The sequence below is a fragment of the Lissotriton vulgaris genome, chromosome 10 (genome assembly GCF_964263255.1).
Source record: "Lissotriton vulgaris chromosome 10, aLisVul1.2, whole genome shotgun sequence".
NCBI lineage: Eukaryota > Metazoa > Chordata > Amphibia > Caudata > Salamandridae > Lissotriton > Lissotriton vulgaris.
In genome coordinates, this window is record NC_141698.1 from 269,180,912 (window position 1) to 269,208,110 (window position 27,199).

The window sequence follows — 27,199 nt, forward strand, 5'->3', positions numbered from 1 at the left end:
GGGCAGGCAGGCGGGACCTACAGCGCTACTAAGACTCATTAAATCTCACGCCTAAGACTGCGCAAGCGCAGCCTTTTAGGCCTTCGACCTAAAAACTGGTTATCGGATTAACATGTAAAAACTGTTCCTCAGGGCGAATATCACATGGTCTTAAACTTCTCTCACCCATGCCAAATGCCTAGAGTCATAATTTTAGCAAAAAAATGAACGAGGGGAACATGACCTTAATATATGAATTAAGGCAGGGTAAACCACAGACTTGTAACATTAAGCTGTGAAGGTTAAGACTTCAGGGCTTTTCTCATAAATGTATAATTAGGCTCTTGATTCGCACTTCTGGGATCAATATGGCCATTGTAATTGCAAAACCAGACTATGTAATGTCTGTGCACAAAGGTTCCAGATTATCTGATCCAGACAGAGTAAGCAGAACAAAACGTGACTTCAGAAATGTTTGATATATTTAAAACAGGTCAGTCTCGAACATTAAAAATTATCTCAAAGTAAAATATTCAAAAACTCAGTCTCAAATGAGGGACACAAAACCTTAAACTTCACCTCCCTTGTTTTCTAAACTTGCTCTCGGTTTTGGGTCCTCTTGTGCACTCATCAGGACAGTAAGAAACATTGGGGCAATTCTAACAGGACATTTTGATTTTAGACCGAGGAATCCAGCCATAAATCCCGATTCCACTGTGGCACACATGTATCTCAAGTAGAGGAGATGTGGCCTAATGACCATAGCTGCCAACTTTGGAACTGGGGAAGCAGCTTCACGTCTGCATCGGCTTAACATCCCGTGATTCTGGGCAAATTATTTAATCTTGTGTCTAAACAAAAATAAGACATCTGCTGTTGTTGTGTAATGTAATCTTGTGTTCATGTAAAGCGCTCCGATATCTTTGGGCCAAGTTTGTGCTACATAAAACTTTGTCTGAAAAATACAGTGGTTGGGCACCCAAAGGATAAAAACCCCATTGTTGCACCTTCTAGATTCCCCTGTAGGAACAGCATACATTACAGGAGTGTTATGGGGTCCCTATTTTCATTAGAAAACACTCATTAAATAAATGTATGTTGTTTTCCTTCTTTCTACAGACTACTGTGATGTCTTGGCTGCAATCCAGAAGACTGAAACTTCTTTTGCACAGAAATCTAAATCATTTCGCAGATCATTACAAATTTAAGAGAAAGGCTTAAGAAGTCACAAGTTAGATGGTACTGACACACTGCTGCGTGGGGAAACCCAGAGCTTCATCATTTGAATATGAAACGTAGCTCTAAAATGCTATCAAGGCCTCATTTACCTGGGGCCTGCATTAAGGTGGATCCTAAACTTAGCTCTTGCATGGTACTGCCCGGAAACACTTCAAAAGTGCTGGCATGACCTCCCTTTTTAGGTCTTGCCTGAGCCAGCGCATGCGCTGGTCTGGCGAGACATTTAGTGAGTGGGGCTTTAGAAATCCGACCACAAGCTTTTGCTTATGGCCTAAAGATTGCGTGCGCGCGCAAAGCCGCCATCTGATGTGCCATCTGGCTTTCCTCGTCATGGCTCATTAACTCTCTTGTCATGGCTTATGCAGCTCTGCCTGGCATCTCTCACAACTCTGATGTTTCTGCCCCCCCCCCCCCCAATTAGCCGCCTGCTGCAAATCCCTGATCAGCTCCTAGCAGACTGCAGGCCGGGCACCCTTTCAGTAGCAGAAATCTCTGACACGCACGAGGAGCTCCTATTGCCACACAGGACTGTTGCCTCCAGTACCCTAAATAACTTAACTGGCCCTAAAGCATACAATTAGGGAAGAGCCAGCTCACTGTCCGGGCTCTGCCAGTAATACAGTGTCTTATAGTATGTGTACAATTTATGCTGAGCCACACAGTAACACCATAAAATGCAGAAATAAAATAATTTGCCCTCGTCAGGTTAGTAACCTGCTTCTATTTACAGTCCATGATTATGATAGTACTTTTAATACAGCTTCAAAGCATCCTAAAGGTGCCTTCAGCACAGCTTCTTTACAGAGTAGAACATTCTGCATGTGAACGTGCACCAGTTGTGTCCTTATGTGATGCTGTAGGACACTAGAGATCATAGAGGTGCTGGCATGCTAAAAAATAATAGCATTATGTCCTGCCGTACTGATGTATCTGAATCTCGCCTGGTCTGTACAGCATCACTCAACGCCACCACAGCATCACTCAGAGCAACCACAGCGTGACTCAGGTCCACCACAGCGTGACTCAGGTCCACCACAGCGTGACTCAGGTCCACCACAGCGTGACTCAGGTCCACCACAGCGTGACTCAGGTCCACCACAGCGTCACTCAGGTCCACCACAGCGTCACTCAGGTCCACCACAGCGTCACTCAGGTCCACCACAGCATCACTCAGGTCCACCACAGTGTCACTCGGCGCAACTACAGCAACACTCGGCGCAACTACAGCAACACTCGGCGCAACTACAGCAACACTCGGCGCAACTACAGCAACACTTGGCGCAACTACAGCAACACTCGGCGCAACTACAGCAACACTCGGCGCAACTACAGCAACACTCGGCGCACCTAGGAACATCACAGCATCACTCAGGAACATCACAGCATCACTCAGGAACATCACAGCATCACTCAGGAACATCACAGCATCACTCAGGAACATCACAGCATCACTCATGAACATCACAGCATCACTCAGGAACATCACAGCATCACTCAGGAACATCACAGCATCACACTAAAGCGCAATGGCATCAATAAGCATCAACACAGGATCACTCAAAGCCACCACAGCATTAGTCAGCACCACCAAAGCTTCACTCAGGGCCGCCACAGCATGACTCAGGGCCGCCACAACATGACTCAGGGCAGCCACAGCATGACTCAGGGCCGCCACAGCAGGACTCAGGGCCACCACAGCATGACTCAGGCCGCCACAGCATGACTCAGGGCCCCCACAGCATGACTCAGGGCCCCCACAGCATGACTCAGGGCCCCCACAGCATCACTCAGGGCCGCCACAGCATCACTCAGGGCCGCCACAGCATCACTCAGGGCCAGCACAGCATCACTCAGGGCCAGCACAGCATCACTCAGGGCCAGCACAGCATCACTCAGGGCCAGCACAGACCCACGCAGCACCACCACAGCATCACTATATGCTGCCACAGCATCACTCTGCAGCGCCACAGCATCAATCAGCACCACCACAGCATCACACAGGACCACCACAGCTTCACTCAACGACACCACAGCATCACTCAGTGCTTCTTAAACTTTTTTATTACAACTTCTCAGCATGCTGCACAGCAGCCACTCTTCTCTACTGCACAGCTTAGAAACATTGGCAAAGCCAATAGCTCTACCTAAACACTTAGAAGGCCCCCCAATGTATTGCCGCTAGGTCTCGCCTTTAGGACATTATAAGTGTTTAGTTATCCAGCACAATATCCTTGATTAAACAATATCAAGTGTTGCATGGCTAAACACTTATAAGGTCCCAAAAGCGAGACCTATTGGCTATGCCAATGCTTGTTCACTTAGACCTTTGATTCTCACCATTCACATCTAGCTGTGAGGTGCCTTTGAGTCCAGGTATAGCAATGTACCCTAATCAAACAAAGCAGATCAAGATATGTAGTCTGATGTATGGCCCTGGTGGTGCCAGCAATATTAAGTGTAAAATGGCGAATGACACATTCTACACAGATACTAGGAGACGGATATAAGATGACCATTTAAACTCCCAAAGCAGAACAATCTCAGGAAGTTTTCATTCATACAACTGGTTTGAGCAGTCCCAACAGCTAGATGGCCATGGTCAAGGTGCTAAAATCCTTCATCCAATCTCAAGTGGACCTGGCCTGTGGCAACTGTCCCCTCATACAACAGTAACAATATGACTCCTCAAGGGAATTGGGATAGGGTTTCCGATATTTCTGGATCCTTCTAGAGGTCCCCTCTGCAATGACAGCGGATTTAGGTTTCAATAATTATTGTGAAAAATAACTCAATGCAGCATCATCAATCATGTAGGAAGAGCTCAGCAACAACTCAATGTAGACATAATGTGCTTTTAGCCCAAATCAAAGGAACAAGCTCCCTACTACAAATCTACAGGTAATTAAATGTCAACCAAGTTGAAGTCAGATCTGGGCCTAAAGAAATGCACAACCATCAAGAGATGTTGAAGATTCTCTTTTGGGGAACATGCATCTGTAATAACTACTATGGGTGGGAGATGTTCTCCCATCCCCACTATTTAAAGGCATTGGTTGTCATCAATTAGGACAGTTTCCTTGCTTTTCTTCTTTTATGCACAAGCGCAAGAGCTTGACGGGTCTGAGGCGTACTTAGGAGCAATCGGAATCTCAATGTACAACTCACAACCCCATTGTCTTGATACAAAGACCATACTGTTTCAAGATTTTGATGTTTTCATTCATTGCACTTTAAACTAAGTTAACACTGTGATATTCAGAAAACACTAGCTAATATGTAATATTATGATTGTGACTTAATTGAACATACATGGTCAGATTAAAAAATAGCCTTTCCATAAGTCATAGTTACCCAAGCCTGGTGCTGCTGTTCCTGCTGCTGAAGCTCATTCTCATCGACGCATGGTCGGTCAAGGTTAAACCAAAGGGACTCAGTTACTTGTGGAAAAAGTGATGGGAACAGCGTAGACATCCTCTTTGTAGACAAAAAATGGAAAATAGAGGAAAAGCAACATAATTAATCCTTAAAATAAATCATATGTATATTTTTGTTACATTAGCAACTGACATTTCTAGGTTTGATGGACTATGCATCCTGAAACCAGCAGCAAGGCAGTAGCACCAATGACAAAAGTACTAGGAAGAGACATATAGCCTGGCTGCCTAAAACGCCCTACTGAAGAGCTCACTTAAGACAGACTTTCTGAACCAGTTGTTGTCCTTTATTTTCTGCAGAGGCGCCAGGAGTGTGTTCCAGAATTGTGCCCCAAAAAGAACAGAATCACACCCTTGAGTGTTCATTTTTTATCTGTGGCACCATTAAGTAACATGCATCATCAAAGTGTGGCCTCTAGGCTGCCCATACTTCATAAGTGCCAGTTTCAGATGCCGAGGACCTATATCCCGAACCTATTTATCCGGTATACTTTATTTAAATATTATAACAATGTGTACTTGGAAGTGATTTACTGTCAACAGTCACACTATATGAAGCATCACAGACTTGGGCAACATCTTAGTATACAAAAGCACAGTTACTGACATTTGTGTGGAACCGAAGGGTGATAACTGCACATTCCTGGATGCTGTAAACTAAGTCCTATGAAGGAGGTGGCAGATGTGAGGGGCTGGAAGGGAGCGTTCTTCAGGCCAGGAGAAGACCACTTCAAAACGGTCAAACTTTAAGACCCAAATCTGTGTAAGTAGGCATTCATTTTCCTGTAAAACGTAATCACTAATAGAGAACATATGATTCTCACATACTGCAGACATTCTTAAAGACACATCCAATTACCTTATTAAGATCTACTTCACCAAACTGCACTTTTCTGATCTATTATGTATGTTCCTCGAATTTAAGCTAAAATAGTAGAGATCTCAAGTAACCTTGGAGCAGTGTGACATAACGATGATTTAACACACAGTAAAGCATATAACATATTTCATCCTTGGACCGTACAAAATGGCCTACCGCTCTCACAGATTAACGTCGACATGCCATTCCCTGTAGGAAAACTCCTTAAAAAAGAACTGAGGGACAGCTTCCAGGTCCACCCACATCAATTGATTCCCCAACCAGGCAATCTAGGAAACAGCTCACCAACAGTCACCATAGGGGACCCTCTGCACCATCTAAGGTTCATCAGAACCACTCCACCTAAAACCAGAGCTAGCAACACTCCCTCAACACCCACATATTAACCCATTACCATTGACCAGATAGAAAAGAGAGAAAAGCCATATCCTCAGACTAACTGCAATCTGGTTCTTGACAATCTGACTTGCAGTGTGCAACGAACTTCGAAAGATCCACATGGTCACCCACATGGGGAATAGAAGAGGGGTAAAGCAGGAGTTATCTTCTCTGGGGGCATGACATGAGTAGGTATCATGGATTCCTATTACAGCAGCTGCTTCGAACACCTGCCAACCAAAGGTCACCTAGCACAAACACCTTCTTATTGACAATATACACCACATGTTGGGACTTCAACCCCTGGTTTCTGGACAACATAGTCACCTTTGCACAGCCCTTCAATCACTGCCATAGAGGGTTCTCCCGTAGGGATAGTACAACCTCTGGGTGGACAAACAAGATACTAAGTACAATGCATGATCTAGACTACCAGAAAACATTGAGCTTAACTTACCATAGTATCAATTCTATGCATAGGGCAGGGAATATCACAGACCTAATCTTTGCTAACAATGTGGCAGGACTGCAACTAGAGTTTAAACACTGGATTTGGCAAGTCATTCACTCGTGTCTGCCAGTATGTGCAGAGTACCTGTCTTTAGTCAAACAAAACAACTCAAAGTTGCTTTAGGTCCATTCATGAAGCATATTCGGCCATGCAGGTCTCACTTCTGATGGCCATCAACACCCAATCACTACTCTTCAACCTGTACTTTATTATATCGAAAGCTTTAAATACTCTCCCCTGCAGCTGAGACATCAAAGGCCTGATGAAAATGTACTCAATTAATTGATCAACCTAAAACTATTCAATGTAAAGATGATCAGTTAAAACGTAGAGCACTGCTAAAAAGACTAAGCCTTTGGGATCTTCTGCATGATTGCAATGTAGGGCAACCACAAAGCAGTACACATGAAAAATTAACACTACTTCACATTCCGAATCAGTGTGGCTTGCATTCAAAAGGGGAACTTTCAATGTATTATTTTTAATAATTTTGTAAATAAGCATTGACAAACATCAAGAGCGCAATTACAGTGCCCACACTACATAGCTCCCAGTACAAATCAACAAACAGGTGATGACCCCATCGTGCCTGCTCAGTCATCAGCAGTGCCCTGTCACAAAGTACAGCCCAGCATCACAAATAGTTAGTTCAGGCAGATGAGCGACCCAAGGGGGGGCACTTAACTTCAAGACATTGCCAGAGACGTGTCAAGTTCCTTCTCTAACAATCTATCCACCATCCTATGTCAATTCGGTATGTCCTCAGAAGACTTATCATCAGCTTGTACCACTTTAAACCGCATTTCTTTAGCGAACAGCCATCCCTGAGCATCCCTATACTACATCTTTATCGAGGGCACTCAAGACGGGTCCAATGGATCATTATTAAGGCTCCTGGTTTTACGATTTTAAGGATTATTACAGCTAAATACAGACAGAAAACACTATTTTCTGTCTGCATTTATTTTTAAAATGGATAAATACAGAAAATGTGGCTTTTTTTGAGTCACTCTGTGCTGCCTTTCATGAACCAAATGCCCACAGCTGAGCAGATGGAAAGCACGGGAAATAAAAAAAAGATGCAATTTCATAAATAATGTCATGTATCAATATACATTTGTAGTATAATGCTAATATTTGCCAGTGGGTGTTTGTTATATAAAATGCGGCAGCTGAAATATCTAAGCCAGACAGACATCAAAGTATGTGTGTGCATCTATCAGTTAAATAAATATGGATATGTACAGTTTTACCACTGCATTTAGCCGCAAAACCTAAAATAAATATGGATAAATACACATGGAAATGCTAAAAAAATAAATACCATAAAGCCCTAATAATTGTTCTATGCTTTCGCTAACCGCAATACCAGTGACACAAACTGATATTAAGAATTATCCTTTTTTTACCCTGGGTGTAAGTCCATTATACAGTGCCTCGGTGAGCAATTATCCTTCAGTGATGATATTGCAGACAAGGTCTCTGTCACAAGTTGTAGGAAAGTAGGATGTGCTTTCATGGTCACCCCCACTTTGTGCTGGTGTCATTATGTTTTTCTGACTAGTCTGACTGGAAATCAGCTAATCTGGACCCCAGTCTCTGTGCTTCTTTACCAAATCGGACATGGTGAGTACTTCAGTACACTCCAGATTGGCTACAGGGGGTACCCTTGAAAGTCCCTAGTATATGGTACCAAGGTAGCCACGGCATAGGTACACCAAAGGTCTCCCATGGGCTGAAACATATATTATGCCATCCATGAGAGACCACATAAATTGTGACTCCAGGCCTGCCATTGCAGCCTGTGTAAGCTGGTGCTAGCACCACTTACGAAAGATATAGGTTCCCCTATATCTGAGGTCACTACACTTAAAACCTATAAGTCACCCCTAAGGCAGGCCTTTCAATCCTGAAGGCAGGGTGCTGGGTCTCAAGTGTGAGGGTGCCCCTAAATGAGCGGGACACCCCTACAACCTTCAGAGTCCATTCTCCCGGGTTGTAAGTGCATCAGCCATTATGACATATAGAGTGGCCAAGCGTCATTACGCGATGACCATCTCTAAACTAGCTGCAACGAATCCGGTCATGTTTGGTATCAGACATGTTGGAATCCTACCCCCAACACTGTAAATCTTCAGTGCTCCTGGTACCAGTCTTCCAGAACTGGACAGTAAGCTAGGCTGCTACAGACCAGAGACATGTTTCTACCCTCCTGAGGCTGAGCTAAGCTCGAACAGGGGCAGGCAGTACAAAAGATATCCTGTCACATGGAGGTGTGACCACCTTCCAGACAGGCTTAGTGTTTTGGGGCAGGGTGCGGGAGCTGGCCAGCTTCACAGAGACACATACTGCTTGAAGGGCACATTTGGTGCCCTCCTTGCATACTCCAGTCCAAACCAGTTCAAGGAGCCGCTGGTGTGAAACTAGACAAAGGACATGGGAGTATCCTCCCCACTGTCCAGGCTCTCCTCTGGGAGGGACCCCTGAATTGTCCGAACCTTTTCCTAAGGGTACTTAAGAGTTTAGCTGTGGGTGGGTGCCTAGATTAGTCACGGGACGATATTCAGCTCATACACCACTTCAACTTCGACCATCTGGACACTCTTGGACCTCGCTTTGGGAACCAAGACTACAACGAGGAAGATTCCTGTGCTCCTGGTCTCGTCCGCCAGCTGGTCTCCTGCAACATCTGTGCCCGTGCTCCATACAGGTTCTTCACCAGGCCTGTGGACAACCAAGACACCAGAAGGAATCTCCCTTGGAGTGAAGGAGTCACTCCCCTGCATCTGTAGGCACTGCAACACAGCTGATCGGTCTATGATGAACTCGGGTGGTGGTTCTGCAACTCCCTCAAGGCCTGCATGGTCTTCATACCGAGTTTTAGGTCAGTATCCTCAGTCGGAACTGCTGGAAGAGAACACCTGTGCGCCGCGTTGACTTGCCATTGACAAGGATCTTCAGGCTCCAAGAAGCTCCAACCTCAAGCAACTCCTGCAGCCAAGATCTTCGCCCTCACTGCTTTATCTGCGCCGTGGGCTTTTCTTCATTGGTGAGCTGCTCAAGGTCCTCTTGCGATTCCTGAACCTCTGGTCCATAGGTCCTTTTGAGGGTCGTCTTTGGCTCCAGTGGGCTCCCCTGCTTGTTTGTGGTCTGCGTTGACTTACCTGCTTGTGGTAAGTCACCTGGACCTTGCTGGTCGAGACACTGCAACTTTCTCGTCGACTATGTTGCTTCTGCTACCAAGGCTTGTTGATGCCCGTGCCGGCCACTGACCACCTGGCTCTTGACATCCGATGTGGGACAGCTCGTGAATGGCTCTTGGTCTTCTCCAGCATCGCCTTGATTGCACAGCTACAACTTCAAGGGCACCGTCACCCTCTCCTGCATCTCCAACATCGGTGGGCATTCAACTTCTGTGCCTTCTGGTTACTCCTGAGTGGCATAGACTCTGTCCCCTCTGCTTGCAGGGTCTTTTCACCATGAATCCACTATTTGGTTCCACTGGGCTCCTTTGTCTTCTTCTATAGCAGCATCTTTCTGAAGTCCTCGATTGTGGTCTACGGCGGCTTCCGACATCATTTGACACCTATGCACCCGGGTTCCCTGGTATAGGTATCCTGGTTCCTGGGGTACCCATGGGTGGGGTGACTCTCCAACATTACACCTTCCACTGAGTTGTTTTCAGGGTCCGCTGGGATGGGTCTTTTTTCTTTAAAACTGAAACTGTGACTTACTCATTGAGTAACATTGAGCCCGCGGTCATGTTCCCACTCTGCAAACGACCTCCGTGGGGTTCCTAGATACTCACCTTGGATGGTTCCTTGGGTCACCAGCTCTTCTATGTGTTGTGGGTCCACTCTTGTCGTGTGGTAGTGGACATTCCACTATTTTAGTGTATGGCTTGGTCTCTCCCTGGAGATCATTGTGTATTTGTTCTACTTACGCGCTCTATTTCCGAAGTATTGTGTTTATTGTGTTTGTATCTCCAAGTAGTAGATAATACAATGTGTTTGTAATAAAATACCTATTTTTATACCTACGCTGTGTGGTTCTTTTTCATTTAACCTATACCACGTGATTAAGTACTGGTAAAACAAGCTGCTTTACACTCCTTCTGGACTAAGCCTGAAGGCTGCTCTCCACAGCTACCACTTAGAGAGCTTTCTAGGGTTGTCTACGACCACTAAAATCACCATAAAGGTTGTCTGGATTAGTGTAGGGTGCTATAATTACATAAATGAGCATCATATATTAAGCCAGATTCTCACACTAGTTTCCAATAGTCATTAACAACTGGAATAGGACCATGACATGTGAAGGAGGTCAGCCACAGGCTGCCAACATCTAAGACATGCCGCAGTCTGGGTCCGGTATATTTAAAATGATACAAAAAAAAAAATCACAGAATCAGAATCACTTAAGAACTCTTTTCAAGATTCTCATAATTACTATGAAACTGTTCAACTTCTTCGAATCATAGATTATAGAAATTGGTGACCGAGATTTTACCATCATAGGTCATGCTACCTGGTTTCCTACCGGTGAGGAAATAGAGTGTAGTATATGTTGTGGTTGTGAGACCTCACTGTGTCATATACTTCCAATCCTTCTTAGACTCAGTAAGGCTTTGTTTGTCAAACTTTAGCTCAACCCTGGGTAGCTGTGACTTTGAGCAGTCAGGCATCAACAAAGGAACAAGTGAAAAGCATTTAAACAGCACCAAAACAACTGAAGAAAGAAACACAACTCTTAAACTCTTCCATGCGTCGGACGGCCCCCGTCCGTCTGATGTCACGGTGGGCGTGTGCGGAGATGGCCAGGGGCTGTCGGAACCGCCCACGCGTCAAATTCCTCAGCACCGCGGGGGAGTTCCAGCCACAGCGATGCGGTTAAGAACTCGACACCAATTTGGAAACAAACTTTATTTTTAGGAATTTATGGAAACCAAAACTGAAAAGATCCACTGGAGGGTTCCGGAGATATAGATTTTTAAAGACATAATAAATCAAGACTGTTCACTCACCAACAAACAAGCACTGGTAAATTCAATCAAATTGACACTTAGGGTGGGAGAGCCCTCTCGGCAGACCCTCATGGTGAAAAGAGCCAGGGAAGAGAGGGGGAGAAAAGCCCAAACAGGTGTCCAGACTGTGAGCATCTCAGAGGTCTCTGCCTGCCACCACCACCAATCTCAGTGTGTTTCTTTTCCTGGTTACCGTACTGCGCCGTCCTCGCCAAGGGTCCTGTTTGGTCTGTGCAGTCACGTTGAGGGCCCCCCTCCTTGGGGATCTCAGTGTGGGGGTCGTGCAGCATCCGCCACCTTAGGTGTGTTCAGCATGTTGCCGTGCTGGAACTCCCCCCGCACTGTCAGGAACTACCGCTGTGAGAGTCAATTGCGCCCTGCGTTATGGCCTAGATACATCTACCAGCTCTGTGCATAGTTTAGAGGTCCGACGAACCCTTCCACATGCAGATACGGGCAGCGGAGCTCCGCGGGTGTGCTGGTACATGGGCACCACCTTGGAAATGCCTTCAGAGTTAGCAGTTTTAAAATGCTCTACCAGTCTACAGTGGTGAGTTGGGTGACATGTTTTCCTTTTGTCGTACTCAGGGTGGCACAGAAAGTGCTGCAGGCCATGAGTGACACGGACTTACAGGTACTGGATACTTTTAGTACCGTATATTATGGACTTCTAAGTAAATTAAGTTATGCCAAGGCCCTATAACCAATTTAACATTAAACTTTTAAAGTTCAGAGCACTGGCATGGAGGACTGGTTAGAAGGCCTCAGTGCACTCTTAAGAGAAGAAAAACAAGCACCATCCGTTCACAACTTTGGGGGTGATCATGCAAAAAGAGGCACTTCCTAACACAACCAATAAGCCTTCTTTGTGTCTTAGTGACTGCGTGTTCAATCAGAACCACCAATGCCCATGTCATTCAATCTCCTGCTTCATTCCTTAAAAATTCCAGCCACACCCTTTGCCCAGAGACCATACATGTTTAATGCCTTTAATGATTTTACATACTGCTTTTAGGATATATGAGAAGGCTTACTGGTGGGTATGGGTACTGGTAGGCAGCAGGCAGTGTGGTAGTATAATCGTGGGAGGAGTCGTCTTTGGCAGTCAGCAACTAATGCTCTCCATCAAGTCACTGGTTTATTTCACTCATGTCCTAATTTTTACATTTTGGCTTCCTATTGATGAAAATGGGTCAACACTCTGCTACATACACAAACAAAGCATATTAATCAAAACATGCTGCCACCTCTTCTGAAGAACAACAACAAGAAAAACATCAGAGTGCTGGTTCAGGTTCTGGAATGATAGCTCCTTTTCCAAGAGGTCTATCCTCATACATTATGTAAAATAGCCATCATATAACCCAATAACATGTGAAACAAAGTGTGCCAGGGCAGAGTTTTTACCCAAACAGTACACAGTATAGTGATGTGTAGTTTTCCATTAAACATTAAGATATGGGCTAAAAAACTCTAGCATACCAAGTGCTAGTGGCTAAAAACTCAGGACTGTAAGAAGGGGTCCCATGATACGAGGCGCTCTACACCTAGATATTATAAACCATTTCTCCCTTCAAGAGGCACCTGTCCCTGTATTCTAAAGCGTTACTATTCACCCTAAAAGTTATAACCAGAGTTACAGGAATAAGGAAAATCTGCAGTCAAAACATTTTCAGCATAATATGGATTTTCCACATTTGCAACATAATCCACCTTCTGCACCATATTTGTCCGATTCAAACCCAAAAAATTAAATGTTTTTGGGTCAAACGGACCACAAATTTCTTTAAAAAGCATACTTGGAGAAATGCAGTGGCAGACACTTCATAAAGGTTTTCAGGGATCTTTCATTTAATGACTTGTGTAAACTGGTAATAACGTGGGGAGTGTTCTGCCCAGACAGCATTAAATAGAGCTTGCAGGCTTCCCAGGTACATATTAAGTAGTCCAGTATAGGGTTTTTCTTTGCATCCTTTGAATTGTTACCATGATTTATAATGGAATAAACATTTAAAGTACAAGAATGTAAAGGGAACCTGGGCTGTTTTCATTATTCACACATGGACATGGGACATTTGATATATGGGTCCCTACACATGCTGTATCCTACATCGCACCAACCCACTGCCACATTATAAGCAGGGCTCCCGGGTTTATGGTATTTCTTTTTTTTTACATTGACGTCTATATTTCACCATATTTATTTTTTATTTTATCTGTATCTATCCATATTTATTTTGGGTTTGTGAAAAAGGAAGCTGAAACTTGTATATTTCCACATTTATTTAATTGGTGAATAGGCCCTCATGCTTGAATGCCTGCCAAGTTTCAGAGATATGAACATCAGCAGAAGATAAATCAATGCACTTATATGAAAATATGCAAATTTCAATATCAACCTTGTACATATCTACTGCAGTTTAAGCCTCTTTACTAAAATTCCTTTCTTTTTTAAACTCTTAACTATCAATCCACACAGCCTGGACGAGAGTATTTCGATCACTCAAAAAGCAACCCAATTTCCGTTTTTAACCACATTAAAAAATAAATACAGACGGGAAAATAACAGATTTTCTGTCTGTATTTAACTGTAAAAAATCAGTAAAAATAGAAAGCAGGGAGCCTTAAATATAGTTGGACTTGGAGCTCTCTATATGCAACCCATTGAATATACTTGGTGAGCCCATAGGTTTGGAAACAACCTTACTGGTCAGATGATTAAAGTGGGGCAAGACGCAGGTGGACATATTTAACAGCTGGAAGAAGAAAGTGTCAGTGTTTGCGAATTCACGAAACCTACAATGCAACTGTGATGTAATTGCTGCTGCTAGAAGATACAGGAAGGATAAAACTAGCATGGGTGCCTTAAAGCAGTTCAGTAACAGAAGGAAAGCTCATCACACTCTGCTGTGGAAATTAAATGCAAACTACTCCGGAGTCGAAATAGACACACCTATATTCCCTTCTGTCTTGTAAAAACCAAGATAAGATCTGGCACTATACCAGTACATTCAACAATTAATCTATAACCAGTGAGGATGTGGCTTCGAGCATCAAGATGGCGGTCGAACTCCAACATTGCTCCGGACCCCACCGCTATCCGCTCTCATCCGTAGACTCCTCCAACACCAGAAATCACCTGGCGCCTAGGACTGACCACAGTAGCAGTGAGCCGGAGTCCTAGGAGTGCATAGAGTCAAGGAGAATACGACTGTAGTGCTGACCCGCGGCACTGACCGACCAGGGGCAAGATGGCGGTGGCATAGCCTGGGTCCGCAGGACTACTGGCTGTGGGTTGAGGGGTGGGGTGGTACCTGGCCTTGGGCTGGTGGGGAACAACCTCCAGATGGGCGCTCTTCATCAGGCCCTGCCAACGCTGTAGCCTACCTCCATGAAGCAGCACCCTATGGCCCGTCCCTCGGCTCGACAAGATGGCAGCTGGTGAGATAGAGACTGGGGGACCAGTCGGGGGTGCTGAATAAAACCAACAAGGTGTCAGGTCAGAGCCGCTGGATAGCCGCCCCTCCAGATGCTGCGTTAGAGGTCGCCTTGCGTCCTCTACCCACTCCGTAGATGAGGTGGTAACTGTGGCCGGAAGGAAATTGGTGAGGTAGCGTATCAGCGAAGGCCATCCCAGGCAGCGGTGCAGACCCTGTAGGGTGGGCGGGCTGCCTGAACACCTTGGTTGTGGTTAGCTTCAGACTCACAGAGCGGTGCAAGATTCTGGCAGTGCTTGGAGACCCGAAGTTGACAGATCTACCCCTGGGTCCTCTTGTGCACGGAATGGGCCACCTCTTCTGGTCCAATCTGGGGCCTTCTGAGGGTGAGCTGCGGCAAGTCAACAATGCTAAACTGAAGACCGGCGGACCTTCTGCACACCCACCCCATACAAGGTACGATCCGAGGACCTGCTGCCTAGACTACTCCTGCGAGGCGGGAATACTTGGGGACTGCGGTATGACGTTTAGACCTCCAATCTCCCCTGCTGCGCTTGGGCCTGACCTGGGATGTAGAAGGCGCAGTCCGGGATACATGCCTGGTGCCCTCTGACTCAGGACCATCTTCCACGTATCCCTCCTTCCTCTGCACTAGAGGCGACACACCCAGCCTACAGGTCGACAGGGTGGCCGGAAGGACAAGGGTGACTGGGGGCCCCCTACGGCTGTGCCAGCCCGAGGTGGAAGGGCCATATCTGGAAACCAAACGGAGGGGCAACACTACATACAGTTGGGTCAGGAGAACCATACACCAAGACCCTGTGATCCCCGCGAGGGGCATGCCTTGCTCTCTGGGGCCTACACTCCAGAGTCAGTGGTCAGACGCAGCAACAGGCCCTAAGTGAGATACCGAGGACACCGGTCCCTACAATAGAGACATTGGACCGACGTGGGGCAGTGGCACTGTTGCAACTCTGGGGCCTGAAGATGCAACAAAGAATTATCCTTATGGGTTTAAAAAGAGGGATGACCTGCTGGGCAGTGAAGTAACCAAATCGGTGGGGCTGACCCCTACGCTGCTGGTTTGGTGAGGACGAGACCAATTTATCGCTCGCCCTGTGGATCGGTGGAGTGGCTGAGGGAGCCCCCCGTGAAACTCGACTGGTCTGCTCATCTCCATTGCTCTGGCCGGACTGGTGGAAGCTGATGTGCACCAATTGAAAGAACAGGTCACGCGACACCAGTCCCACACAATAGAATTGCACAGATGAGCAGAAGATGCTGAGAACCGCTCACGATGCAACAACCTCCGTCTAGTGGGCATCCCCGAAGGGGCAGAATCCGGACAAGTAGCGTATTTTGTTGAGACCTAGATCAGATCCTGGATGGCCTATCACCATGGTTTATCATGGAGGGGGCCCACCAGGCTCTTACACCCAAGCCACTACTGGGTGCCCCACACCAGCCGATTATCGCCAGGATTCTCAACTTTAAAGGCAGGGATGCTATACTGAAGGCACCCAAGCAACCTTGTCCTACCAGGGACACAAAGTCATGGTCTTCCCAGACTACACCAGAGACGTCCAGGTGCAGCGAAGGTCCTACATAGAGGTCAAGCAGAAGTTGAGAGCCCTCAACCTTCAAAACAGACCGTTGTGTCCAGCTTGTTAAAACCCCTGAAGCGGCATGGAGCTGGTTGATTGAAGAGTGTCCTCCCTGTCCCCACGAGGAGGCCTCTCCTCCTGCGCCCCGATACGGAGCCGTGGCGCCCAAAGGCTCTAGACCCCACAGGCAGCACACTTGCACTCGTAGAGGTCATAACACCCGCAGAGAGACATCCGTCTCACCCACTGTTTCCACTCAAGACTCCAACGAACTGTCAGAGCTCCCTAAAACCACAAGTCAACCGTGGGATCAGTGCACAGAGGAGGCACTGTCTGGCGAACAGCTCCGCACGCCCCCGGTTATAGGGTCGGATGACACTGATCTTTCACAGAGCCACACGATCTACCTTTTACCTGGATTGGGAAACTTGTTCCTTCAAACAGATATAGACTGTATCCGGTGAATGCTGCCCTTAAATTTTAGGCAGTTTTGGTGCTGTCAACAAGACTCCACCATGGAGACGAATGCATTCTGTCATATGGAGGGGTCCATCAAGCAGCTCACACACTAAGCTTTGCAGTTTAGTCTTGTTGTAACTTGCTGTTATTAGGGCAACAGATGTTTCCTTTACAGAAGTTTAGGGTGTGGGTTGGTTGGGGAAGGGAGTTGGGACCACTGTCTCTAGTTTTGTCTTAGGTTTGTTACCCAGCTGCAGCACCCAGCTAGCTACTTTGGACATACGCACTTACCGCCATCAGTGTAAAAGACTAGGCCTCCACAAAGCTCCAGTCCTTGGAACACCCTGGCACGCCACTGGAACCCCGTGACTCCACACACATGCCATGGCTACATCCCAATATTGGGGGGAGCCCCTGTGAATTCTCTCCTAGAATGTAAACGGGCTCCTAGATAAAGTGAAGCATACAGCAGTACTGAAGTATTCCCAAAGGTTTGCCCCCGGCATCCTCCTGCTCCAAGAGACGCATCTTATGGGAAATCAATGCCCCTTCCTTGCACACCATGGGTTCGACAGTCTGGCGCAGCAGGTTTGGGCGGGGATCTCGAGGGGTGGCGATCCTCCTTCGCCACACCCTCCCTTTACTCCTGCCAGTGTATTTAAGGACCCGCATGCCCGCTTTGTGGCTCTGGCCGGTACTCTGGGATGGGCGGCCATAAACTTAATGTCGCCTTATGTTTAGGGCCAGATCTTTGTACTGGGGTGAATGTAAGACATTGTTCTGCATTCTGTCCATCAACTGTGTTTTTTGCAATTTTCACCCTGAGTGGGCTGGGTATGCTCAGACGTGAGTCCCAGGCTCTCCACATCACTGGAGTCAAGCTATCCAGGCTGAAGAAGGCTGATAGCCAGAAACCAGTTCTTGGATGCTTGATTCCGGTCTAGGAAAGACATGGCTTGGTAGCTCGGGCTGGACTGTTCCCATGAGGCACAGGGTCAAGGCTGATTTGCATATAGCCATTGTCTGACCTAGGGTGGTGTGGAGTGCAGAAAAACGATGGATTTAGGCCCAGATCTTTGTACTGGGGTGAATGTAAGACATTGTTCTGCATTCTGTCCATCAACTGTGTTTTTGCAGCCTTATGTGCCTCCAGCAACCCTTACACCCACCCTGAGTGCTACCGTAGACATGGTCTCCTCCCTTTTCCAATGTCCGACTGTAGTCTGGGGTGACTTTAAGGCAGTCATGCAGCCATCTAAAGATGCCACAGGCACACCCTTCCCACACATGACACAGCATGCTAGGCGGGTGACAGTGGGCAGCAAAGCTAGGCGTATGCGACGTCTGGAGGACATGGAACCCCAGAATGCTTCAACACACACACCTATGCAGCGCACCATACCCATGCGTGCATTGATTTGCTATTCATGACAGCCTGGATTGGCAGGCGGTAACTGATATCCGTATTCTCCCCCGCGTCATATCAGACCACTCTCATCTCTTCCAGGTGGGGGGCCCCACGGGAGCTCTGCGCCCCATCTGGAGGCTTAATACCTGGTTCCTCCAAGACGACCGGTTCCGGCAAACAATTGGGGATATACTCAAACAATACTTTCTAACTAACTAAAACACAGTTCCCTCTCCAGGAAAGCCATGGGAGGCCCGCAAGGATACACTCCCGGGCTTTCGCCAAGGGACAACTTAAAGCCAAGCGTTTGGTGCAGGAGAGCCAGTTCTCCCTTTTGGAAGCCCAGGCGACTCGCCTAGAACAGATCTTAACGGAGATGGAAGGCGGGGGTGGACACCGACAGCTCGCGCTGTTGAAAGAATAAATAAAACACTTATCGCTCGAATCAGCAAAATTAATTTGGAGGTCCTCCGCGGCCCACGTTTATGGCCGGGGAGGATAAAAATGGTAAGCTACTCCACTGGTTGCCCTCGCAGTCCCAGGCGAGTCGAATAGTTCCAGAGATTCTTGACCATCAAGGTTGTGCCCACCGCAGGCCTACCTCAATTGCCCAAGCCTTTGCCGAATACTACTCCTGGCTCTACTCCGCTCACCGGTCCAGGGTGTTGGCCCCCACGTCGATGTAACTAGACTCTGCCCTACTTCTTCAACTGGCAGAGTCAGAAACTGCCCAATTAGACCTGCCCATTACAAAGGAAGAAATAGGGGAGGCTATTTCCTTGGTCGCAACAGGGAAGAAACACAGGCCAGATGGGTTCCCATTGGAATATTATGCAGCATACCGAAACACCTTGATACCCCACCTCCACGCTCTGTATAAAGAAGTGGTGGAAAAGGGAGCCTTCCCGCCAGAAACAGATATGGCAACAGTTGTTGCCATACCCAAAACAAAGCCCCCATCAGCCTCCTGTTCAAACTACTGCCCGATCTCCCTAATAAAATGAAGCCAAAATCCACACGACGATCCTTGCTGAGCAGCCTCATCCACCCAGATAAATGCGCCTTGCTACGCAGTACGAGGCACTGCTTAAGGAGTCGCCACTTGGCACTCACTGGCCCAGCGCCAACTTCTTACCCCCTATCTAGCCCTTCTTTTGATTGACTTTGAACACAAGGGCGTACTTTGTCTTCTAAAGTCAAGCGAGATACTGGCAGAAGATTGGTTTGGATCAGAAAATGTCTTACAAGAGACATTTCTTTCCTCTAACAAGTCTGGTCATTCAATTAACTTACTACTCATAGCCTTAGGTACTTGGTACACCTATAAAACAGTACCTACTTTTGTTGTGAAAAGGTGTTTAAAAACACAAGAAATCTGTACGTCTATACTGCATTTTTGCTCTTCCTCCAGATATCTCCTTGTCTTTCTATTGAGCCATCTCTCTGTAGATGTTCCTCTCTTTATTCTACATCCTTATCAATTCTCTGTCCCTTTCTTGCTTACTTCTCTTCCCTTTGCTGTGTTCATATCGTCATGTTACAGTACTCTTTCTATTGCTGGTCTTTCTCTTATTTCCCTTTGTAATAAATGAGCCACTCTTGTGATTTTGACACCCTATGATGACCCTCGCCACCACCATTTTAATTGACTTTAGTGTGTTGCTTAATGTAGGATGGTCCTGCATTTGCCTGCTTCTCTTCTGTTCTGTAATCTTGCTGTCTTTCAGTGGGACCTGTTACGGAGTGGAACAGTCCTGCCCAGAGCAGAGCGTGTGGGATGTGCATTTGAAGGTGTGCAGGAGGGTGTATTGTATTGTGCATCGGTGAGAATTAGGAGTTCTTACTATTGGCTTTGACCATTCTGTTTTCTGACTTTACCTTGCTTTATGGCAGTGCTAACTATTGCCTTCGACATGCTCTCATGTCACCTTGCTTTTCAATTCCATCTTGCTTTGGGCCTTTCTCTGTGTATGGCTTAACTAACTCCATATTCATGACTGAAGCCATTTTCTGTGCCTGCACGAAGCTGCAGAGCTGAAGAGGGCATGTTTTGCTTTCCTCCTGTTTTTCTGACTATAGAAAACCAGTTCTTATCAGAGGAATGTACATGGTCCGTCTCGAAGCCATTCCAAAGGCCTGATCAACCGATGCCGTGGCCTTGGAGCAGACTGGTACAGGCTTTCATGGGAACGAGGGGGCGAGGCTTGCTAGAAGCTTTGTTATGTTTGGATTTGAATTAAAAGGGGGAGCCTCCACTGGTCTGGTGGATGTTTGGTGGATTCCGAGTGAGGGCAGACATGTACATCTTGGACTGAACCCATATTGCTGAGCTCTGATCCAAGGGTGTGTGAAGACTTCCCCCGGCCAGAAGTGGGCAGTGTATGCATCAGGTGATGTATTGAGTTTTAGGTTATTGCCATTGTGATATGAGCCAGTGGCTGTGATCAATAGAGGCATTTTCTTTGTGGTGTGGGAGGTGCACATCCAGAGTGATCCTCTACTGTGTATATGTATATCTTTCTTATCTCTTGCAGGACGTCCAGTGTATCTTATCTTATCTCAGTTATTGCTTGTTTATTAATCAGTATAATTATTGATTCATGCCATTTAGATTATAAGTTCGCTCAGTTATTGATTCATGCCTTTACATTATAAGTTTGCTACATATATTTGAATCTAATTCATTTGGTATCTGAGACAGCCTTTGTTTAGAGAGTATTATGTAATAAACCCCAAGCCTTATTCTAAAAGTGATAGTCTTTGCATTTTGTTAAATACAAATCTAATTTTCAAAAGGTGCAGTTTGTTTTGTGTTGAAGTCTTGCTGTGCCTGGGGTGGTAAGACATTCTTAAAAGTGTATATTATTCAAAGGTGTAATGATATATTTGCCTCCCAGGTGGGAGTGCAGTGATTGGGTGTGGCTTATTGGTGAGAAGCCACATTCAAAACATTTTTGGCGTAGTCGGCAGGATATGAACATTGACTTAAAAGGAGAAGAAATATGTTTTCTAGAAATTAAAAGCAGACTCCTAGATACCAATTGATATATGTATATAGTTGGATTGGATGTAGCCCATATGGTGTGCTAGCCCGTGAGTGGGCTAATTGTGCTGTTTTGAGTGAGAATTGGAGTGTGTGTTTAAATGTGATTTGTAAAAAGTGCTTATAAATAATTTGCTACGTTAGGCAGAAAGGGCTGGATCCCTTTCAAGTGTTTAGCAAGAAATGTATACAAAACATGTTCAGCTGCAGTGTGAATTTGAGACATGAGAGACACGGTTTGTGGAGCCAAAAATACCTCTGCAATGTTAACCTGTCAGAATAAATTATTGCAAAGATAAGTGGGAAAGTTGCCAGACTGTGGAAGAGAAAGTATATGGTTTGTATCATGCAAAATAAGTGTATGAAAAGCAGAGGAAGGGTTAATAGGAGAACAGTATGTTTAAAGGTTGGAATTGACTGGAACCCTGAAATGTGGGATGTTCTTTGTTTGACATCTTTGGAAAAAGCGCTTGAAATTGTTTGGTTTCTTTGAGGACATGATAAAATGAAAGGAGCATTTGCAATTGCTTTCCCAGGCAAACTAATGAGTTTGGTCATTTTCTGAAAATACGTGGAATGAGTTTCTTGTTCTCCTGGTTGTTCTGAATTTGTAAAATGTAACAAATGTAAATATATTGGTCTGATTAGAAGTACTAGGATGTACATTATTTGAACATAGGAAGTGATTCAACATGAGGTCTGAATTTGTGCTGCACAGACACACATTTTAAATGTGCACTAAGACAAGTGAAATACAGACTCATGATCTGACAGGGGGCAGTTTATAGCTTTGCGATAAGAACAGAAGAAAGATAGACAGTGGTGTATTAGCGTTGAATAAAATGTTTAGCTTGTGAATTCTGTTTCATTCTGACAAGAGGTGAAAGGGTTAAGAAAAAATGTGAGGCTGTTTTCCATCTCAGACATGAAATGTGTCCTGGGAGTGGATGGCACGTAAAAATCTGGTGCAGGAGGCGAAATGAAATACACAGTTAGTGATGGTGAAGTGCTTGAGTCTTTGAGTTAGATGTTTGGGAGGCTTGCAGTGAGATCATCCAGTAGCTCTGAGAAGAGGTCAGGCTTTCTGTGAAGACTGAGGAGGAATTCCTACGGGAGGGGCCATCCCAGCTTCTGCCCCAGCAGACAGAGACAGCTTCTTTCAGATGGATGTTTGGGAGGCTTGCAAATGTGCCCCCCCCCATGAGGAGAGTCGCAGAGCAGATAGGAGCGGACAAAAGTTGGCAGGCATGCATGGCACTTCGGCCTTGGAAGAGATAAGGTGGGGGCCGGCAGCAGAAGGAGGAAGAAGCCTCTGGTTGTTATTTTGGGCAAAAGGCCCAGCAGGATCCGCAGAAATCTTAAGGAGGTGCAGCGCTTACGGGGGATTGAGAGACAGCACAGAGAGCAGCTTCTGATAGTTTGAAAAAATAAAGTAGGAAAAAGGTACAGAGAATAGGAGTTAAAAGGTTTCCTTTTGCCATCCTTGAAACAGATTTGAACATTAGTTGAAGAGATGTATTTTTAAAGCAATTTGAAAACAAGTTCGTTTTTTTTTTAAAGAGAGAATTACACATGTACTCATGCCATTTGTTTTGACCAGCTAGGACGAGTCAGATGTGAAAAAATGTGAGTTTAGAGAACGTGAGGAAAATGCGCAGACCAGTTTTTTTTTATTTGAGTTAACGATCACTGTTCGTAGGTATAAATTAAACATGTTGGCAAATGAATTTTGTTTTACAGGGAGGAATGTTATCCTAGGAAATTAACGCAACAATGTTTTTAACTCTGCACAAGCAGTTTGTGTAGAATGGTTTTCAAATGTAGTCACTTTAGAAATGTCACAGTTTATTTTGTGTGCCAGTTCAAGAGAAATGTGTTCTTTATAGTTTTTGTAATCAACAGGGAAAAGAAATATATGTTTTTAAGAGTTTCAGATACGTTTGTGTTATTGCGTATTGACAGATACTGGACAGAGGGTATTACAATGTAATACAATGTGATTTCTCAGGTCCTAATGAAAAGTCCAGGGGTAGAGATTGAGAATATAAGATTCCCCAGAGTGTGCTGACTGAGCATGACTGAACCTTTAATTTCCTTACAGATGACAAGGCTAAACCCTTGGAGACACGATTCAGATTTGGTGTGCATACCTAAATACGAGCACCTAGGAGATAAAGATCATACAAGCAGGTGGGCAGAAAAGGAAGGGATTTCTCCTAGATTTAATCAGAATTGTGATTCTTATGTGCCAGAATGCACAAGCCAGACAAGTCCCATAGAAAGTGAAATGCCGGTTGAGGAAAGGAAAATTACCGTAGCAGATGAAGTGTCCTGGGTTTCTGCCAATAGATAAAGGGAGCTCATATCCAGCAGTGAGTGGAGAAATAGTCAGGAAGGATACTGCCCCAGCCCTTCTTGCTGTGCAGAGAAAAAGAGAGTTTTATTCTCATACCAAGGATTCAGAGATTAAAGCGTGGGTAGAATTCTTAGACAATTCCCCAGAGTTAGAGGAGAGCTATGCAGACAGTGGTGGAAATATTTTACTTTCAAGCAAGACAGAAAAAGTGTGCTTTTGAATTTTCTTTGTTTTGCAAGAAAAGTGATACTTGTTTCTCGGTTCAGATTGTCATATTGCGGTGCCTTGGTTTGCGCAGCGCCCCATTCCCATATGAGTGTGCCCTATCCCCTATCCCCTCCCCCAAGCCTGTTGGAGCTGCCAAGCCAGACGGTGGAAAGTGATGTCCTGTAGCTGAGGGAAGCTGAAGTCCTGTGGCTGACCGGATGGGGTCCACCTTTGCTGAACGGACCGGATGTGGCCCTTCTATGCCAAGCGAACTGAACTGATGTGTTGGAGATGGAGATGACGCGACTAGCGGGAAGGCTGTGTGCCTTTCACACAGACAGACTGTTGGTTTTTAAGTGAATAGTGAGCAGCAGAATGTGCTGCAATTGGAGCTGTTTTATTGACCTGTGAGGGAAACAAAATTCAAGAGCTGTGTGTCTTTCACACAGATGAACAGTTAGTTTGAACACTAAAGAAGGTGAACAACTGAGATGTTGTGCTGCAATTTGAGCAGATGTTTTCTGAGCTAGGGACTGAACAGAGACCTATTTTTCAGCGGGCAATTCATATTAATTTGGCTGCGTAAGTAGTAGAAGTTCCAGTATTACCATTGGAGACATTAGGAGCATTCAAAAGCTTGATTCATTTTTTTTGTGTATCCATACATGTATTTTTGTTCTTTTCAATTTAGCACCGGAGTTATTGCTTTTACATGTATTTGGGAAATGCAGTCTTCTTTTAATTATGACATGCTTAGATGATTTGCTTTCAATTGAGAAATGACAATTATGTATTTCAGTTGAGACTTGCTTTGGCATATGCTGTTGTGGTTTTACTGAGTTTTTCAATCATAGTTGTGTTTTTAGTTGAGAAATACAGTTTTTCATTACTAGTTATGTTTTTAGTTATGTGATTCAGTTTTTGATATATGTGAATGGTGATGGTCGAGGGTCATTGGGTGGAATGTAATAAATGAGCCACTCTTGTGATTTTGACACCCTATGATGACCCTCACCACCACCATTTTAATTGACTTTAGTGTGCTCCTTAATGTAGGATGGTCCTGCATTGGCCTGCTTCTCTTCTGTTCTGTAATCTTGCTGTCTTTCAGTGGGAGCTGTTACGGAGTGGAACAGTCTTGCCAAGAGCAGAGCGCGTGGGATGTGCATTTGAAGGTGAGCAGTTGTGCAGGATTGTGTACTGTATTGTGCATTTGCAGTTGTGCAGGAATGTGTACTGTATTGTGCATTGGTGAGAATTAGGAGTTCTTACTATTGGCTTTGACCATTCTGTTTTCTGACTTTACCTTGCTTCATGGCAGTGCTGACTATTGACTTTGACATGCTCTCATGTCATCTTGCTTTTCAATTCCATCTTGCTTTGGGCCTTTCTGTGTGCATGGGTTAACTAATTCCATATTCATGACTGAAGCCATTTTCTGTGCATGTGCGAAGCTGTAGAGCTAAAGAGGGCATGTTTTGCTTTCCTCCTGTTTTTCTGACTGGAGAAAACCGGTTCTTATCAGAGGAATGTACATGGTCCGTCTCGAAGCCATACCAAAGGCCTGATCAACCGATGCCGTGGCCTTGGAGCAGACTGGTATGGGCTCTCACGAGAACGAAGGGGCGAGGCTTGCTAGAAGCTTCATTATGTTTGGATTTGTATTAAAAGGGGGAGGCTCCACTGGTCTGGTGGAAGTTTGGTGGATTCCGAGAGAGGGCAGACGTGTCCATCTCGGATTGAACCCGGATTGCTGAACTCTGATCTCCGGCTGTGTGAATACTTCTTCCGGCCAGAAGTGGGCAGTGTATGCATCAGGTGATGTATTGAGTTTTGTGGTTATTGCCATTGTGATGTGAGCCAGTGGCTGTGATCAATTGAGGTGTTTTCTATGTGGTGTGGGAGGTGCACATCCAGAGTGATCCTCTACTGTGTATATGTATGTCTTTCTGATCTCTTGCAGGACGTCCAGTGTATCTTCTCAGTTTTTGCTTGTTTATTAATCAGTATAATTGATTAATGCCATTTAGATAAGTTCGCTCAGTTATTGATTCATGCCTTTAGATTACAAGTTTGCTACATATATTTGAATCTAATTCATTTGGTATCTGAGACAGCCTTTGTTTAGAGAGTATTATGTAATAAACCCCAAGCCTTACTCTAAAAGTGATAGTCTTTGCATTTTGTTAAATAAAACTTCTTTTCAAAAAGGTGCTGTTTGTTTTGTGTTGAAGTCTTGCTTGGCAGGGGTGGTAAGACATGCTTAAAAGTGTATATTATTCTAAGGTGTAATTATATATTTGCCTCCCAGGTGGGAGTGCAGTGATTGGGTGTGGCTTATTGGTGAGAAGCCACATTCACAACACCCTTTTGTTCCTCTTTCCACCCTCACCTGCCTCTCCTTAAACTGTTCTCAAAACCTACGCTTACACACTCATGTTCCTTAGTCTCTCTCACACTCGCTCTCTCTCACTTCCCCCTACTTATATCCCCGCTCCACCACCTAGAGCCAGTACAAGGATTTTTGCTACGCAGGTGAAGGCACATTTGTTCTGTACCACACACTCTAGCACGGATGCCACATTTCCTGTTTGTACTGGTAATAACATCCCCTACTTATGGCGGACTTGGCATCAGCCTAGTTTGCCTTCCTCTCCCCCCTTTTGTCTCAACATCATCATCACTTTGTCATGCTCCTCTCAACCTCATGTTTCCTTCCCCTTTTCTTAAATGGACACTCCTTGAAACTTCCCATTTCCCTTTTTCTACCTCACAAACCCTCTTTTCTCAGCCTAGCTCCTGGTTTTCATGAGCACCCTTCGCCTTTCCTCTGACACCCAGCTCTCTTTCACTTTCCTCTAGTTCATTTCACACACCCCACTCTCTTCCTATGTTCTCACCATCATCTAATACAGCTTCTTTCCGGATCTTCTGCAAGCTTGCCTCTTATCATAACTTTCTAAAGTTATTACTCTATCCCATTCTTGCCAACCTCATACACACTCTCACAAAAACACTTAACACTCACTCAAGCACACACGCCCAGCCCCATCTCAAATCTTACTTTATCTCAATAACTATTGTAACTTGCCCTTCAGAAACTCCTCTCACACACACACGAAACAACTTTACACTCTGGACCTGATTTCAAGTGCCCCAAACAATTCCGACCCCCATGCACACCCCTTTTTGCAGAGTGGGCGGAATTAGGAGTTGTTCAATGTTATTAAAATACAGGAAT

At 45.4% G+C, this 27,199-nt stretch overlaps 1 protein-coding gene across 1 annotated transcript in view; it reads right to left on the bottom strand.

The window, feature by feature from the left end:
* ANAPC15 (anaphase promoting complex subunit 15) overlaps positions 1–27,199 on the bottom strand; it is a 100,844-nt gene that overhangs the window by 49,798 nt on the left and 23,847 nt on the right. Inside the window, exon 2 of the mRNA XM_086942417.1 lies at positions 4,570–4,692. Within this exon, the coding sequence (XP_086798543.1) occupies positions 4,570–4,689 (120 nt within the window). The 5' untranslated portion in view covers positions 4,690–4,692. The remainder of the gene's footprint in view (positions 1–4,569; positions 4,693–27,199) is intronic.